Source organism: Musa acuminata, chromosome BXJ2-4, assembly GCF_036884655.1.
Source record: "Musa acuminata AAA Group cultivar baxijiao chromosome BXJ2-4, Cavendish_Baxijiao_AAA, whole genome shotgun sequence".
Taxonomy (NCBI): Eukaryota; Viridiplantae; Streptophyta; class Magnoliopsida; order Zingiberales; family Musaceae; genus Musa; species Musa acuminata.
Window position 1 is genome coordinate 24,690,657 of NC_088341.1, and position 16,990 is coordinate 24,707,646.

A 16,990-nucleotide genomic window follows, 5' to 3' on the forward strand; every position below is an offset into this window, starting at 1 on the left:
TATTTAAAGGGGATATCCCGCCAGAACCAACGTCCCTTCGCCTCCCGAGAGCGGGCGGTAGCCCACCCGCGCACGTGCGTAACCGTCACATCGCATCGGAAAACACCAAAAGGCGCTCCGTCTTAATGAAAGCCTGACGTGGCAACCCCGCTGAAGCGGCAACAGCCGGACGCCTCGATCTCAATAACCGAAGACGTGCGGCCAACTCCCCCTTTCAGGAAATAAAATTAAATGCGGTAGCTTTTTGATCCCTACCGCCGCCAAATTTAAAGCAAAGCGGGACCACACTTGCGCGGCCAGCCCGCTTGCGTTGTGCCCCTCGGCCCTCGGCTGCGCGTTGCACGAGACCACACCTGCGCGGCCTGCCCGCTTGCGTTGTGCTCCTCGGTCGCACGTTGCCCGAGACCACGCCTGCGCGGTCTACTCGTCTGCGTTGTGCTCCTCGGCCCTCGACTGCACGCCATCCGAGACCACACCTGCACGGCATGCTCGCCTGCGTTGTGCTCCTCGGCCCTCGGCTGCACGCCATCCGAGACCACACCTGCGCGGCCTGCCCGCTTGCGTCGTGCTCCTCGGTCGCACGTTGCCCGAGACCACGCCTGCGCGGTCTGCCCGCCTGCGTTGTGCTCCTCGGCCCTCGACTGCACGCCATCTGAGACCACACCTGCGCGGCCTGCCCGCTTGCGTCGTGCTCCTCGGTTGCACGTTGCCCGAGACCACGCCTGCGCGGTCTGCCCGCCTGCGTTGTGCTCCTCGGCCCTCGGTTGCACGCCATCCGAGACCACACCTGCGCGGCCAGCCCGCCTGCGTTGTGCTCCTCGGCCCTCCTCGGCTCCATGACCCCCGAATCCAACTCTGCTCGGCTTGCCTGACTGAGTCGAGCCCCTCGGCCACATGCTACCTGGAACCACGCCTGCGCGGTCTGCCCGCCTATGCCGTGCTCCTCGGTCGCGCGCTGTCCGAGATCCCGGTCTTCGCTCGGCCTTCCCGACTAAGTTGCGCATCTCGGCCCCATGTTGCTCGAGACGGGCCCGCTCGGCCTGCCCGACTGAGTCGAGCCCCTCGGCCACATGCTATCTGGTATCGTGCCTACGCCGTTAGTCCGCCTGCACCGTGCTCCTCGGCTGCGCGTTACCCGAGACCACATCTGCGTGACCAGCCCACTTGAAGTGAGAAGCCATGAACCCCCTGCATGCACAAACCGATGCATAGCTCCTTTCGGGGGGGGGGGGGGGAATATGATAGGGGTAAAAACAAATTTGACGTAATACACCACGACACCCGCCACACTTGGACGACTGACAGAGGAACATCCCCTCTCCCACCATCCTCTCCACATCACTGACTTGATCGTCGGAGGGGTCGGGCCGAGCTTCCGACCCAACCTATGTGCAGGTGCGAGACGGGGTCGCCGCCTCCCTAACGCTGCTGGGGAGCTCCTCCCTGAAACATCCGGACCACCGTGGACGACCGCCAAGAGGACCCAAGGCACGCCGCGCAGGATCTCCGCCATTCGGACCCCCGAACAAGCCGCGTCGGCACGAGGCCACGGCTAGAAAAAAGTTATTTACCGTAACAACACCAATTAGCCAAACCTAGTTAGGGCTAATGCATTGTTTCGTCAATGGGGCTTGATTCCAAGGTATATTTATTTATTTATTTATCACTTGACAATTACTGATGTTAAGTGACCCGCTTGGCTCTCTCTTAGAGGAAAAGAAATCAACATTACCATTTTTTTCCCTGAAATAATGCAATCAATCAGTAGGTCCCATACCAAATTAATTTATATGATCAAATTAAAATATGTAGCAAGCTTGGCTTTACTGATAACCTCCCTTGGCCGACTCTAAAGTTGCCCCCACCAAAGTTCACTTTCCACGTTTTAAGGTCTAGTCGAATTTATGAAGTTTCAAGTTCAACATATATATAGTAGATACATGGGCAATCAATCCATTGTAGCTTCTATAATTTTGTATATATCTGTAACTATGTAAAAAACTGTGTTCCACAATTCACAACCTTCAGAAATTGAAAGGATTTCTCAAGGGAAAATTCCATAGCATGCATCAATATATACTTAGTGTTCAAGATAAATAATCCAACATAAACTGTCACGAACAATTTCTACTGTCAATCGGAGCTATACAGAATTACAGGATTCAATCCCCGTGGAAAAGAAAGTTACAGACATTCATCAAGCTAGCCCTCGGCTGTGTGTCCTCCGAAAAAATAAGAGCTCCCATTTCAGATGCCAGTGAGATAGCGAGGAGATTTTTGATGGCTGCAAACGAGATCATCAAAGCAACATGAAGATATAAGATTTATTTCCTCCTAAGGAACACAATCATCAACATTCTTTCATAACACAGTTCAAATGTGGATCGATGGGGAAAAGAGCCACCACATTACCAACAGATTCAAGTTGATACAAATGGGAACATAACAAAATAATCATCACATGACAGAAGAAAGAAAAAATTGTTAGGATTCATGCATGCTCATAAAAGCTTAAATAGCACTCTCTAGGCAGAGAGCTCTTTTGCACCAAAATATCACTTTGGGAGGCATCATAACACACATTGGCCAAAGTGGAGTTGAACGTGTAGTAGAACATTTCCCAAAGTCAGCATTTTATTTGGGGTCCATCAGAGTTCAACAAGAAAAAAGGAAATGAATCAGAAAACTATCATTCAATAAAATCATAGTTTAAAACCAAGATCGTAGTTTCAACAAAATATTCAGTAACCAGTTCAACTTCACCACAGAAAAAAGAAAAACAGAAGTTACAATACCGCATAAACATGGCCTCAGAATTGCAGAATATCAGCAAGGCCAATAGGTGCCTATCAGTCCCGAAAGATGGTGTACAAGGATCAAGCATATCTTCATAGGCCAAAATAATTCAACATTATTGAAGGTTAAAGCAGAAAACACAATATTTAATAAAACAATTCCAAATTAGACAACAATAAAAAAATGCCTCAGAATTGTAGGATTACAACAGCATGGATACAAAAGTCCAATCAGTCCCGAAAGATGGTATTTGGTTCTTAGATTTCTTCATAGGCAAAGATACACATAAAAATCACTGACAAACAAAGAAAAGACCAACGGACAACACACCAACAATATTATCAGGAAGTCCAAAACAGAGAAATCTAGGAATGACCCAGAATCCATGATAACACCGTGCTTGTGAACACTAATAAATTCCCTCTGTTGAAAGATGACCACAATGAGGAGATTGCTACTATCACTTTTTATCTATAACTTCAGACAATAAAGAACAATTTTGTCATAAGAAAGAACTAGCAATGCCTCAGAATTGCAGAATAACAACATGGCCACAAAGTGCCAATCAGTCCCGAAAGATGGTGTGTTATCAGGATCAAATGCATCTTCATAGGCCAACATATTTAATATAACAAAGGGCACAAAATGGAAAACAAAATGAGATGTACTCAAGAATCTACTCAATAATGTGAGACGTACTAAAGTCTCCTGTTGATAAAACAATTATAAATAAGAAGAAAAACAACAAAACACCACAGATTAATGATTTTACAACAATGATAAGGCGAACTGAGCCAGAAAAAAGTGTTTTTATTGTTAAATTTGTTCTAAGGAAAACAGTAATTAAATTTACAAATGGCAAAACACATTAACAACTGACCGAATTCTAGTAAGAAAATACTGAATCAATAAAATCTAGAAACGAAAGAGCCCTGATTGTCATGTACCCTACTCATTCCTCGAATACACTTTCTAGGATCAATGCATAACTTAGCAAAGGCTGGATAAGTAATGTAAAATGCCGAATCAAAGAAATACCGATAAATGGAGCACTGATAATACGAAGCTGATGACAACCATTAAGTATAACAAATTTCCAAGACTTTCTTAATTCCAGCATACAGACCAAGAGACATGGGACCAAATAAAAACATCCTAAATGCCGATTACGAAATATCACTGATAATTATAATTGAAGTACTGAAAACAAGAACAGATAGTTTTAGCTGCTATTTGTTCAATAGGAACAAGAAAATCAAACGTACTCATAACAGTATTTCTTTGCTAGAAGATATAACAGAAGTTACTGCATTTATGTGGATATCAGCTTGTAGAAACCAAATACAGGTTCGATTGTTCCATCAAATAATGCAAGAAGAAAAGCGGACTCGTTAACAAGACATTCTAGGTAAAAAGATACAATAAGATGAACCCTAAACTTTTGTGATGACAGCACCGCAAGGCATGTTAAGTGCACGGGTTTGTTGGACAAACACCATAAAAATCAATGCACGAATATAAACCCAAGTTCACAGATGCAAGGAGAGAAGACCAAAAAACAATAATAAGAATAATAATAGTAGTAGTGGAAGTGATCAGCATCATCTACTCATAAACGAAGAAAGTAACTGGACGTACGAGATCCTAAAACTCATAGGAAGCGTTACATGATTATTTATCACAAAGATTATCCACCGCTGCCAGCAGCCGGACCAAAGGATAGTGACTACCTAAAGGCGCGGTGGATCTTCAATGACGCAATCGTTCAGGCCAGCGAGGTCCTACCGATTGAAAGCAAAGAAGGCGACATAGGACGAGAAGAGATAGAGGACCTCAAAGGCCTCGGAGAACTCGAGCAACCCTAATACTAAACCCCCAAAACCAACAAAAGCCAAGGGTTGAAACGACGACAAAACCCTAACCCTAACAGAGCAACGAATGTTGCGGCCCTGCAAGTGCAAGGACGAGAAAACGAGAGGAGAGGGTTCCTTATAGGAGCAGGTGACCTATTCCGACCGTTGGATTCGTATCGTACGACTCTCCGAAGGAGGAGAGGTTGTTGACATCAGCTTCCTGTGGCGGCTAAGTTAGGGTTTTAGTTGGGGCAATATCGACCTTCCAATTTGCCTTTGTCAATATATATATATATATATATATTCTTGGTAATATAAATTCAAAAATATAAATTACTTAAAAAAATAACTATTATTATGTAATTATAAAAAAATAATAAATATAATACCCCGTAAATCTCTTTGTATGGAATGAGTTTGTCAAGATATTTGAATCTGAATTCGAACATCTATTTTCTTATTCGAACTATATTAAAATCAGATTAAAGGCTATACGATTCCAAATTATAAGTTCAATTAACCAAAAACAATAAATCCAAGCAGGATTAGGGTTCTAAGCCCAAATCAGGCTCGACACTCGTTCGGCTCAAGCCCAATCTGTTTTCAGAAACGTCAAATTGGGCCCGAATCAGAAGCAATCGAATCGAAGTCTAATTAAATCATAATTATAAAAAAGACTCTAAAACCAAACAAACCCTCAATTGATTAGACCGATCGAAGCATAAAAGGATAAAACGTTATCTAATTATATATAATAATTAATTTTTTCGATGGTTGTTTAAGTTTTTTCATCATAAGAATGAGAGAGAAGACAACTTTATTATATTATATTTTTCACCCTCTCAACATGTCTCTTTTGCTATAATATTAGTTTTATTTTTTATCTTTTATTATACTATTATGTATTTATATTTTTTTTTGGCAATATTATTAATCTTATCGTTTGATCACCATTATTTGGAGTGCACCCATACGTATTAATCGCGTCCGCATTAAATCATCATCGTGCCGTACGAGTTAAATTATATTGACCGACGTACTGCATGATTGGTCAAAGAGGCCTGCAGCTCCTCGGGCTTGTACGTTCGGAAACTGCCACTTGCCCTTCGTCTTCCCTCTCAAGCCACCATTTCTACCGCAGAGTATCACGATCGTGGAAGACTAAGAATTCGGAGACATGCACGCGCACAAAGAAAAATGAACAGAGTCTTCTTCCTCCTTAGTCCATCTTCATCGCGGAAACTATCCAATTACGAGAGTTCCCCTTATTTATGTACGGATGGATCGATCGTCTCGTCCTTATTGATGGGATAAGCTATGGTTCGATGTCGCTGCAGGAATCATAAGAGCTGAGAAGCAAAGAGGTGCACATGGAAAGACGACGTAGTCTCGAAGCTCGTGATGGCTCTCGACTAAAACTCGTTGCGGAAGTTCGATCCAACCGGAAGGATGCTTAGTCTCCGCGAGTTTAGATTCATTCGTTGATGGCGACAACTGACCGAAGAAAAGAGAAAATTAGCAGAAGGCCGGGGTTTGGGGAAGGAAGAACTTTTCTTGTTTGACTAATATGGAAGAAAAGACTCGATCAGTTGATGCGGCAAAATCATCTTCTTATTCGATGACGAAAATAGAAGAAAGACTTCCCAGCACAGCGACTTCTCTTCCGCACATCGGCTCCTCGCATTGTCTGCATCGATCTGTGATGAACGCGGGCGAAGACTTTCGACTCTGCAACTCCGTCTTCACGTACATGTGCGGTCATCGTACGTTTGGAAGCGTTGACTTTTTTTATTTATTGATGGCACCATATTCCCGGAACGAGCATTCCACTATCAGATGAGGCTCTAACTCACATTGATACCCTTCAGATCTTACTGATCGTGAGGAAAAGAGAACAGTACCTTATCTTTATCTATGTGTGCTATATTATCGAGACAAATTATTTTCCTACTTGGAAAAAAGGAGGTGTAGAAACACTTTTTATTTTATTTCCACCTTACTATTTTGGTAGGAGAAGTTGATGATGGAGTGGAATACCCTACTAACTAGTGTTTCTTCCACGGCATGAATTCTTTCGAATTGGATTTCTCACTAGCAAGAACAGTACTGGCATTAATGGCAAGTTTGGTCACAATTGTCTTTGGGAAAGTAAGAATTTTGATACGCAGAAAGCAAAAAAAAGTATGTTGCAGATCAGATAAAGATTAATACGTTTCTAATTACTCGTTTTGATTTTTTTTTTCTTGCTTATCATCTCGTCATCATCATCATATTAATATTAGTATTCTTTGGGTGGAGGAAGACAAGGAACTAAGCAACAATAAATTACGGGTGATGAAAGGCTTGCGGGTCAAACAAGGCTTCTCGTGGCTTTAGAGACTGACTAATCCGGAAGTCGATTCGGTCACCAATCCATAGTTGAAGCTTAGAAAGTTTGTGCTATTTCCGATCTTCTAGAATTGGGATGGCGACCGCCGGACATTGAAGTCAAAGAGTGAGCCTGAAGCACTTGGTGGTGCATTTTCTTTCTTTGAATCGCCTTTGAAGATTCTGCAAAGAGTGTCCAGCACAATTAGTACGGAATGGTACACATGTTTTCGTCAATGGTTTTGCTCATTTATCAGACGACGCTCGAGAAGTTCTGTACAAGAGTCGAGTATGCATGTCGTTTCAAACTCATGCGTCGGAAATGTTTTCGAGCAAAACTAACGTTCGAGTCAACTCCCACGTTTAAAGCCATTTTGCTTATACTAATTTCCCAACTACCTTTCGACGGATTCGATTTCTTGTTTGATTTGTTTACAGTTGAACTAATCTATGCTCACCGAACAGTTAATCGTATGATGAGATGATAATGGCGTCAGCTTAGACTTACTGTTAGAACGGCAAATTCCAACCACGAAAAAGTCTGCTTGCTTCGCCGCTGAGGACGGTTGAATTGTTAATCTCGAGATCTCACGTAATCTCTTGCGCTAATTCGCCTTTGAATATATTTGCTCTTATCATTTAAATAAATCCTAAAGATACGATCTGTTTATATCTTTCTTTCGGTCATTATTTATTTTAAGATGAACGACAAAGCCGATAAATATATATCAAAATGGTAAGCGCCGTCGAGTTTGACCGAGTCTTCGTCTGAGCATTTTTTTTGCTCTCCTATACGTCAACGCTTCCGGTTTATATCTGTATACATATTTGTCCTTCCAACGTCAGTAAATAACGAAATTACCCTTGCAAATTTTGTATTTTTATTATGCCGATCACGCACATCTAAAAATCATAAATCATAGATGTTAGACTCAAAACTATTCCCGCTGCCGAATCGAACGGCTGCGTTTGGCAGCTCACTTACAGTTTACAGCGTTTCTTGGACCAGATCATGGCCAGGAGTCCACGGTCGACTCCGCGGGATCGGTGAGAACACGCGGTGAAGCCGGCAAGTCGGCTGAACCCGCGTTTGGGTGGGAAACGGAGTGGGGAAACGCCAAGTCTCTCTTGTCGACCAAATTCTCTTGAATGTGTGAAACCAATCTTTGTATTATTATTGGATTTTAGTACGTGGAAACAAACTTACTACTGTGAGAGAGATTCCTGAATTCCCAAAATAAAAAAGAAAACCCCCAATTCTTAGATTAATTAACCGAAAAAGATTGAGACTGTTCTTCATCGGTGGAGGACTCGGTCATCCGGATTCACCAGGCGTTTCCCCGACTATTCACTATATCGTCTCCAACAGGTAGGGCAGGAGACCGGAGCTACGGACCGAAGCCTCGCTCGTTGTTCAACGAGGCAGGTTTTGTCGCAGAAGAAAAATGCATATAGGAGCTCTCCGTCGACTCGTTCGTTATTCATGCCTTCCTCCGCTTTTTGGAAGAAACTTCCACACGCAACGCCAGCCACACATTGACGCCCACCTCCCTGCCACCTTTTCTTCTCTCTGATCCTTTCTATAAAGCTACCCAACCCGCTATTTCTCCGGTTCACAAGCGTCTCTCTTCCTGGAAGAAACCAAGAAGACCGAAAACAAGTGAGCAGAGACACGGAGAGAAGAGGTTTGAGCACCATTTCCTCTGCAATTCCGGCTTCAGCCATGAAGCCAGCCATCATCTTCCTGTGCCTTCTCTTGTCCGTGTTGGACCACGGTTCAGCGCAGAGCTGCGTCGGCGAGACCTTATCCGGTAACAAGCTCTACACCACCTGCAGCTCCCTCCCCTACCTCAGCGCCTCCCTCCACTGGAACTACCACCCTTCCAATGGCACGGTCGACATCGCCTACCGCGCGCAGCAGAGCTCCGACGGCTGGGTCGCGTGGGCCATCAACCCGACCGGCTCCGGCATGGCCGGAGCCAACGCCTTCCTGGCCTTCCCGGGCTCTAACGGCGCCGTGACCGTGTACACCACCCAGTTCTCTAGTACCAACCCCCGGACGAGCGATGTCAAGGATGAGAACTTGACATTCACGGTGTACAGTAAGGAGGGCGAGTACTCCGATGGGTATTACACCATTTACGCGACGCTGGAGCTACCAGGAAACGACACCAAACAGAACACGGTGTGGCAGGCGTCGACGACGTTCTCCGGCGGGGTTCCTTTCAATCACCCTAATGGTGATAACTACCTATCGCAGACCAGTCTTGATTTCCTCTCCGGCACAGCGGTGTCCACCGGAGGGAACTCGAGGCTGCACCGGAGGAACGTAAGTTGTGCCATCCGTAGCTTGGATTCTGTAGATAATCATGCCCTGATCTGTGTCTTGAGCTCTGGTTTCCTCTCTCGTATTGCTTTCTCCACCGTCCTTTCGACTCCCTATCTTGATCATTAGGATTCTGATTGGTTTTCTTGACTGGATTATGTTTTGATCGAAATAGATGGACCTCAGATTTTAATCTCAAGGCAAAAAAGAAAAGGGGGGTAAAATCAAATAACCTGCAAGAAGTCGTTCTGTGATCGATCATCATTCTTCTCCTGCGAGAACTCTCTTCTGCAAAGAGTCCTCTTCCTCTACGTTCGATTTCTTTTTCCGTCCTAAAGATGCTTCGTCCTTACAAATCATGGCTCGTAACATCCGACGATATCTGTTTACTGAACGGTTGAATTGGGTTGCAGATACATGGAGTGCTGAATGCCATCAGCTGGGGAGTTCTGATGCCCATCGGAATCATCATAGCAAGGTACATGAAGGTGTTCAAATCAGCTGATCCCGCTTGGTTCTACCTCCATGTTGCTTGTCAAGTGTCGGGATATATAATTGGGGTCTCAGGATGGGGTCTGGGCATTAAGCTCGGCAAAGACTCTGCTGGAATCACCTACCACAAACACAGGGACCTCGCAATCGCCCTCTTCTGCCTGGCCACAGTTCAGGTACTCGATGTTTACATACGAGCTAAGCATTCCATGTGTATCCACATCACGTTCATCGAGATCGATCTCATGGATGATCTCCGTGTGAACTCACTCATGCAAAATGAGGTTGGCACCGAACCAAAGCGAGGCTGAGGACAAGTTAATGTTTTTTGGTGTGCAGGTGTTTGCATTGTTTCTGAGGCCCAACAAGGATCACAAGTACAGACTCTACTGGAAGATCTACCACCTCGCAGTTGGGTACAGCATCGTAATCTTGAGTGTGGTGAACATCTTCGAAGGTTTCGACATCTTGGATCCTGCTAAGAAGTGGAAGCGTGCTTACGTTGCCATCATCGTGACGCTGGGCGCCATTGCACTGGTTCTGGAAGCCGTCACTTGGGCTATATATCTGAAGAGAAGGCAGAGGGAATCCGAGAAGTCTCACCACGGTGCCAATGGTGCAAACGGGTACGGTGTCAGGGAACATGAGATGCTGTAGACGACAGCTAGAGACATGTTATTGCACAGAGAGGGGGTCACGAGGAGATATCGCTGTAGAGAGAGAGAGAGAGAGAGAGATGCTGTTGGCAGAGTGAGCAGTAGTGTTTTGATTTGGCACACAGAGATGCGACTACCTCAGCCATGCTTGTGATTTCCTCTTGGAGGAGCTACATGTCTTTCTCTTTCTTTTTGCTTCTTCATTGTATTGTAGTTTCTTATTATGTTTGATTGATGTGTTATGTAGCTTCTTGATTCTATTTATCAGTTAGTTCTTCTTCCAATTCCAACTTGCGATCTTTCTATGATGTGCATCTCTATGTTTGATCGATGTGCTCGTGTGACTCCCGTAACGAAGAAAAAAAAGGAAGCCATGGGAGAGGTCCTGTCCTACCTTACCTAATGATAAGACGACACCACGCCCATCGCCTTTCCCCTTACCTAACAAGGTTTTGGTATCCACAGATAGCTATATCGACCCTCGGTGTGCGTAAAATAAACGTTTGGTGCAAAATTGGTGAAGAAGCAAACGTTTAGTGTTTGGGAGCTAATCTTTTGGCTCTGTTCTCATCTGATCCCTTACAAGTGGCGATTCTCTTTAGTAAGTAAGTGGGTCCCATCCTGCACGATAGTTGCTAATCTGGACCCCACATTTCGATAACAGAATCTGCCGCTGCCGCTGTCAGATCAAATCGCTCGCTAATCGTGGCCGTAACTCGAGCCCTTCACATATAACACAACAAGAAGGCTGGTTTATAACGGTACGTTTCCAGAGCAACGGCCAAGATGACATTTTCTCCACTGATGCAAACTTGTAGCAGAGAGGAGAAAAGGAGGCGTCTAAAACCCTAGTTCTCGTCTCCTTGAATCCCCTCGATCCGTTCCGGTAGGACAAAGAGAGGAAAAGAAGTATGGTTCGGTCGAGGATCTCAGAATGTAAATAATAAAGTATTCCGATTTCATTTCCGACTGTTTTGTTCCAATCTGTTTCCTCGAAGCAATAAATTGTTCGAATAAGGATCTATTGGTGGAACTTTGCTTTTCGGTTTTCCTGGATTCTTAAAACTAATATCATTCTAATAATTAGGATGGTTCGGAAACTCGAGTATGGGATCAGTTTCTCCAACTTGGAGATTATTTCTCGATTCCACCAAGTCGAGAAATTAGTTAAACAAAAGGGAAAGAAACATTTTTTTGGTTTATTGTTACTCTAGCCTTCGAAATGGGTAAGCTTGGTAGATGAATTTGATGTTGCTAGTGTTTATGCGATCGAAGATAGTATATTAATTTTGTAACACCTCTTATTAGTCCCATCGAAAGTGAGCAAGATTGAGATTGACTTATGAGAGTAGTATATTATTATCAACTTCAGCTTAAGTATTTTGATTAGTGGTTTAGACCAAATAAAGTTGATAAGTCAATTAGTCCATCAGGCTCGGATCATGACATTTGATATCAGAGCTGACTTAGCATTTGATCATAGTGAGGGGGCTCGAGTCATGAGGACATTTTTTTTCTTAATTCTGGGCTTTCACAGCATAAATTTGGGAAGAGGATACCGACGCGCAGAGTTCGGCCAACTATCATTATTACTATGGTATGACATATGTTCTCTAGGTTTTATATAGATTATTTGTGTTCAACATTTTTTATGGTGAGATGATAAGGTTATTCCACATTCTACCTGGATTACTATGTCTATTTATCATGTAAAAAGACTAAGGCTGTGGGATAAGGCCATACAAAAGGTTGTTCTTTCCGAAGATTGAAACTTCGTACCATGCTGGTGTACCGAGCTTTACTCGGTATAATACGATATCGCATATCGAGCAATACGCTAGGGTGTATCGAATGGTATACTTAGAAAAAAATATAAAAAATAATTTTATATAAATTAATATATAAAAAATATAATATATATATATTTATATAAAAAAAAGATATAAAAATTAATATAAAAAGATATAAAGGGCGTATCGAGTGGTAGCCACGTCATCGTCGCCTCATCCCTTTCTCCTCGTTGCCTCGTCTACGACCTTCGACGTCAAGAGGTGGGGAGAAGAAAGATGATATCGGAAGGTTTTTCATGCGGTGGCAATGGACGAAGGAGACAGTTCAGAGATGAAGAAGGCCGGGGTCTTCGTTGTCTTCCTCACGACCACCTCTTCCGTTGCTCTTGCCGTTGCCTCCCTTGATTCTCGTGCCTCTAGCTCCTCCTTTAAGGAAGTACGACTCTCCTCGCTGTTACCTCCTAGATCAGGATCATTGAAGGAGGGTGGTGTCGGATCGGGATCGAGAAAGGGCATGGAAGACAAGTTTGCACTAATGTTCCATGGGCACAGGTTCATTGAGATGCCGGTGATAGTGCATTGGTGACTTTGCGATCCTCTTTCTTGACACTTCTCCCTCTTTCTCGATGCTTCTCTCTCTTCTTCGATGCTTCTCCCTCCTATTCGAAGGCCCTCTTTTTCTATCTTGCCTTGCCGCAGCCAGGTTGATACCGCCCGTTGGTGGGTGGTCCGCATGCTGATCAGTTGATGGAACGATATGTACTGCCCGTATCGAGTGGTACGGAACGGTATTAGAAAACTTCTTTCAACCTTGTTTTACGGCTAAACATGCTACTTATCGTTGTGTTTGAGCCTTTGCTGTTCGTGTAGCCTATCTACTGATATATCTGTTACTTCTTATTACAAAGTGACATGAGACCTGAACCATGTTTACAGTGAATAAACTTGGCTTATGGTGCAAGGAGAAGCAGAGGGACACTTGGAAAAAACTTTGCTAGGAATCATAAAAGGATTTTAGGTAGATTACTGGAGCTCACTGAAAAGAAAAAATAATAATAAAAAAACCTGACCCCAATAGTTGGAGTATCATGGCTAGCTGTAGCAGTAGTTCAGAAATCAGATCATCCTTTACATGCAACACACCATTCTTTTATGAGATGCAATCTGTCATGATAGTAATCACACATCAGTTCAACACTATGGATGTGATGATCTTTTTTGCGACATAATTCAATGAACAAAAGATCTTTCGAGTTGACACTAATTCAAGTCACTCTTGTTTCACTGTTTGCTTTGTTTAATAAACTCCCTCCTTTTGCCGTGTTGACTTAAACAACTATGATTTCAGTTCAACACTATGCCTTCCTTTAATCCAAACTCATGGAGTGTTTTATGAAAGCTTCCAATTTCCCCTAGGGTTCGATTATTGTTGCTGAAACGTTTGCACTGCTGCCTCCCGATTTCAAATATGTTGGCAAACATTGCAAATTTCGTTAGTTGTCCACTTTGTGAATTCCTATACTTATTGTTGACAAGGATTTGGAACTTGTAATAACATAAGTTGGGCATAAAATTTAAATTATTGACCAGATGGCATGAGGGCCCTAAGAACTATCATCACAAGTACCTTTAGCTTATTTAGAACACTAGGAATGAGTATTCTTTTAATGGCTTTAAAGCTCACTCTTGTGCCACATTATATAAAGGCTTTAAGCCTATATCCTTAACGCTAAGGATCTGAAGGTATGCATGAGATACATTAGACACAGGTTAAATGACACAAACTCAATTTTGATGGCTTTACGCCAACAAAAGAACGGGGGTGCTGATTTTGCCATCAGAATCATCTAGGGAACTGTTTATTTTCTAATCGTAGGTTTATATGGAATAAACAAATTCTATACCATGACAATTAGGGATGGGTTGGATCGTGATCTAAGGTTGAATTTTTGTGGAATCAGATGTTGCAAGCTTAGTGTTCTTATTAAATAGAAACATGACAATTCCTTGGCAAATTCTGAATGTAATTAGGGATGTGAAAAGAAATCTTGATTCATTTTGTTACTTAGGATCGCTGCTCATGTGTACGAGGAAGGAAACCAGGAGATCAATTGACCAGCTTACATGATATGGGAAGGAAATCAGTCTTCTGATCTTGTTAAGCTGTGACGAAAAAAGAAGAAAAAAAACTTATTTTGTATTGGTTTGACCGAGAAATATATATTGGTGTTAGTTTCTTGTTAAAAAGAAGTTACAGTTTTGTTGTTGGCACAAGAACCAATCAGAAGGGTACTCAAGATGTGCAATTATATATTATTGACTGCTGATAACCAGTCTGCATGAGATGAATCAGCTTGTGTTGACCGCAGAAGTTTGGTTCAGAAGCCGCCTTCCGTCTCTCTTCCTCGATCCAGCATCACCGCAGAAATCGCCATCAGACTGCGAGTGCAACAACAGGAGCAGGGAACTACACAGGTGCCGGGGAAAAGCAAATCAACCTTGAAAGGGATGTAGTTGAAGGTTGTGCTGGTTCTAGAACTGAACGGGCAGAAGAATTGCAAGGGTATCCAAAACTTACTTTTGATATTTGCTGCTGCACTTTGATTCAGTCCAATATTACTGCAGAAATCACCACCATGCAGGAAGTATGCAGCAGGTAGGGGGGAAAAGGCAGCGGAGTCTTGAAAGGGATGAAGTTGAAGGCTCTCTAAACTGAAATTTCTTGCACAAGATCCAACGGGTACCTTGTTAGACTCGATCGTTCGTTTATGATGACGACCGATGGAAGGAAAACTCGAAGCGAATGGACTGCAAGCATTCATTCCAAGGAGGACGATGGATTTTCCACAAAAGGTAGGGTGCAGGTCCAAATTGATGGCTCATATTTGTTTTTAGCTTCTCACCAAATACTGACTGACATTTGACATAGGAAATCATAAACTTTTGGTACTGATAATAGATTTTTGATTGGGGTGATCAATAATATTATTACAAACATATTTCAAAAGTATACGATACAAGTTTTTAAGTAATTTTTTTCTCTCATGTGTCCATGTATCATATATATATATATATATATATATATATATGTTTTGTGTTGAAAGATAGGTCACTTCAACTTTGTTGACTGTCAATTTCGTTGAACAAAATATTGAGAGGTTAAAATTTATATCAATATAAATTAATTTTAATCTGAAAAAATAGGACTATTCTTACGCCTGTTGCTATTATTATTATTATTATATAATAAAAGCGCTTGTTGTTCCCACACGACTTGCACACGAAGAAGTTGAAAGCTGATCAACAGAGCAATAGAAGACAAATGGGCAGCACACCCCCATCTCCCTTCATCCCGATCGTCTCTCTCATCCTTCTTTATAAACCTCACCCTACCTTCTCTTTCTCCATTCCACCATCTCTTCTCTGATACGCCGAGAAGAAAACGAGGAATCATCCCTGCAATCTGGTCCTCCGCCATGAAGCCAGCAGTCATCTTCCTGTGCCTGTTCTTGTCTGCGTTGCACCACTGCGCGGCGCAGAGCTGTGTCAACGACACGTTCTCCGGCGACAAGCTGTACGCCTCCTGCAGCTCTCTCCCCTACCTCAATGCCTCCCTCCACTGGAACTACCACCCTTCCAATGGCACGGTCGACGTCGCCTACCGCGCGCTGCAGACCTCCGACGGCTGGGTCGCGTGGGCCATCAACCCGGACGGCTCCGGCATGATCGGAGCCAACGCCTTCCTGGCCTTCCCGGGCTCTAACGGCGCCGTGACCGTGTACACCACCCAGTTCTCTAGTTACGGTGTGCAGCCGAGCGATGTCAAGGATGAGAACTTGACCTTCGCGGTGTACAGCAGGGAGAGCGAGTACTCCGATGGGTATTACACCATTTACGCGACGCTGGAGCTACCAAGAAACGACACCAAACAGAACACGGTGTGGCAGGCGTCGACGACGTTCTCCGACGGGGTTCCTTACGGTCACCCTTCTGGGGATCACTACCTTTCGAAGACCAGTCTCGATTTCCTCACCGGCCAGCTGGAGTAGGAATCTCATGATATATATACTAAATGGATTAGAATTTATGTTTGGAGAAGATTTAATGGTTAAATATTATGATTCCTCCTTAAAAGTTTAGCTAAGAATAATTTGTAAGAGCAGGCAGACTCTTCAGATACTACTTTACATAATGAAGTTTTTTGTTTTTGTTTTTGTCTTCCTATAATCTAATAGTGCTTTAATTCAGTATTATTATTCTCTTGTTTTGTTATTCCATCCATGACAAATAGTATCAGCATCATATTATTTCTTTTTCTTTTAATTGACAATAATCTTTAATATTGACAAAAAAAGAGAGGTTTTTAATATATAGAGGATGAAAATGAAATTGGTGTCCAATGATTATTAAGGAGGAGTAATGATACAGCCAAAGCTACAAAACACAATTAGATTAGCCTCCAATTACATTAACAAGTAATCCATGAAAAAATAATAATAATAATTCTTTGAAGTTTTAACATGCACAACTTCTAAGGGAGGCTTTTTTTACCATGTTTTAGAGCAAGAATTGCTACCATAATTATAAGATATTGACCATTAAAACTCCAAACTAAAACTAGATTAGGTTAGTCTAATTTTCAAAAGCTTTGCAGATTGTTTGTTAATCAAATTGCGATGACATGAGGAATGAATTTCTGATCCAAAAAAT

The 16,990-nt window shown here is 42.9% G+C and overlaps 2 protein-coding genes, 1 long non-coding RNA gene and 3 other non-coding genes across 6 annotated transcripts; 2 read left to right on the forward strand and 4 right to left on the reverse strand.

Annotated features, from left to right (window-relative positions):
• Positions 1-2,031: 2,031 nt before the first annotated feature.
• Positions 2,032-4,740, reverse strand: LOC108952518 (uncharacterized). The gene is made up of 2 exons (XR_010486052.1): positions 4,527-4,740; positions 2,032-2,284 (listed from the first exon to the last, which is right to left on the reverse strand). It is a non-coding gene; the product is annotated as an uncharacterized LOC108952518 (long non-coding RNA).
• On the reverse strand, positions 2,806-2,898 carry LOC135611415 (small nucleolar RNA SNORD96 family). Its single transcript, XR_010486559.1, has one exon. It is a non-coding gene; the product is annotated as a small nucleolar RNA SNORD96 family (small nucleolar RNA).
• Positions 2,980-3,073, reverse strand: LOC135611418 (small nucleolar RNA SNORD96 family). The gene has a single exon (XR_010486561.1). It is a non-coding gene; the product is annotated as a small nucleolar RNA SNORD96 family (small nucleolar RNA).
• LOC135611416 (small nucleolar RNA SNORD96 family) lies at positions 3,318-3,413 on the reverse strand. Its single transcript, XR_010486560.1, has one exon. It is a non-coding gene; the product is annotated as a small nucleolar RNA SNORD96 family (small nucleolar RNA).
• Positions 4,741-8,409: 3,669 nt separating the features above from the next.
• LOC103981853 (cytochrome b561 and DOMON domain-containing protein At5g47530) lies at positions 8,410-10,780 on the forward strand. Its single transcript, XM_009398607.3, has 3 exons — positions 8,410-9,345; positions 9,756-10,010; positions 10,174-10,780. Exons 1-3 carry the CDS (start codon positions 8,740-8,742, stop codon positions 10,489-10,491), a joined length of 1,179 nt encoding a protein of 392 aa, XP_009396882.2. The 5' UTR covers positions 8,410-8,739; the 3' UTR covers positions 10,492-10,780.
• A 4,851-nt stretch (positions 10,781-15,631) lies between these two features.
• Positions 15,632-16,494, forward strand: LOC103981875 (cytochrome b561 and DOMON domain-containing protein At5g47530-like). The gene has a single exon (XM_065102142.1). The coding sequence runs from the start codon at positions 15,757-15,759 to the stop codon at positions 16,327-16,329; it is 573 nt and encodes a 190-aa protein (XP_064958214.1). The 5' UTR covers positions 15,632-15,756; the 3' UTR covers positions 16,330-16,494.
• Positions 16,495-16,990: the final 496 nt, after the last annotated feature.

Coding starts and splice junctions, on each gene's coding strand:
- LOC103981853 (XM_009398607.3), top strand. CDS start 8,740: ATGAAGCCAGCCATCATCTTCCTGTGCCTTCTCTTGTCCGTGTTGGAC. Junction 9,346..9,755: donor CGAGGCTGCACCGGAGGAAC/GTAAGTTGTGCC, acceptor ATTGGGTTGCAG/ATACATGGAGTGCTGAATGC. Junction 10,011..10,173: donor TCTGCCTGGCCACAGTTCAG/GTACTCGATGTT, acceptor TTTGGTGTGCAG/GTGTTTGCATTGTTTCTGAG.
- LOC103981875 (XM_065102142.1), top strand. CDS start 15,757: ATGAAGCCAGCAGTCATCTTCCTGTGCCTGTTCTTGTCTGCGTTGCAC.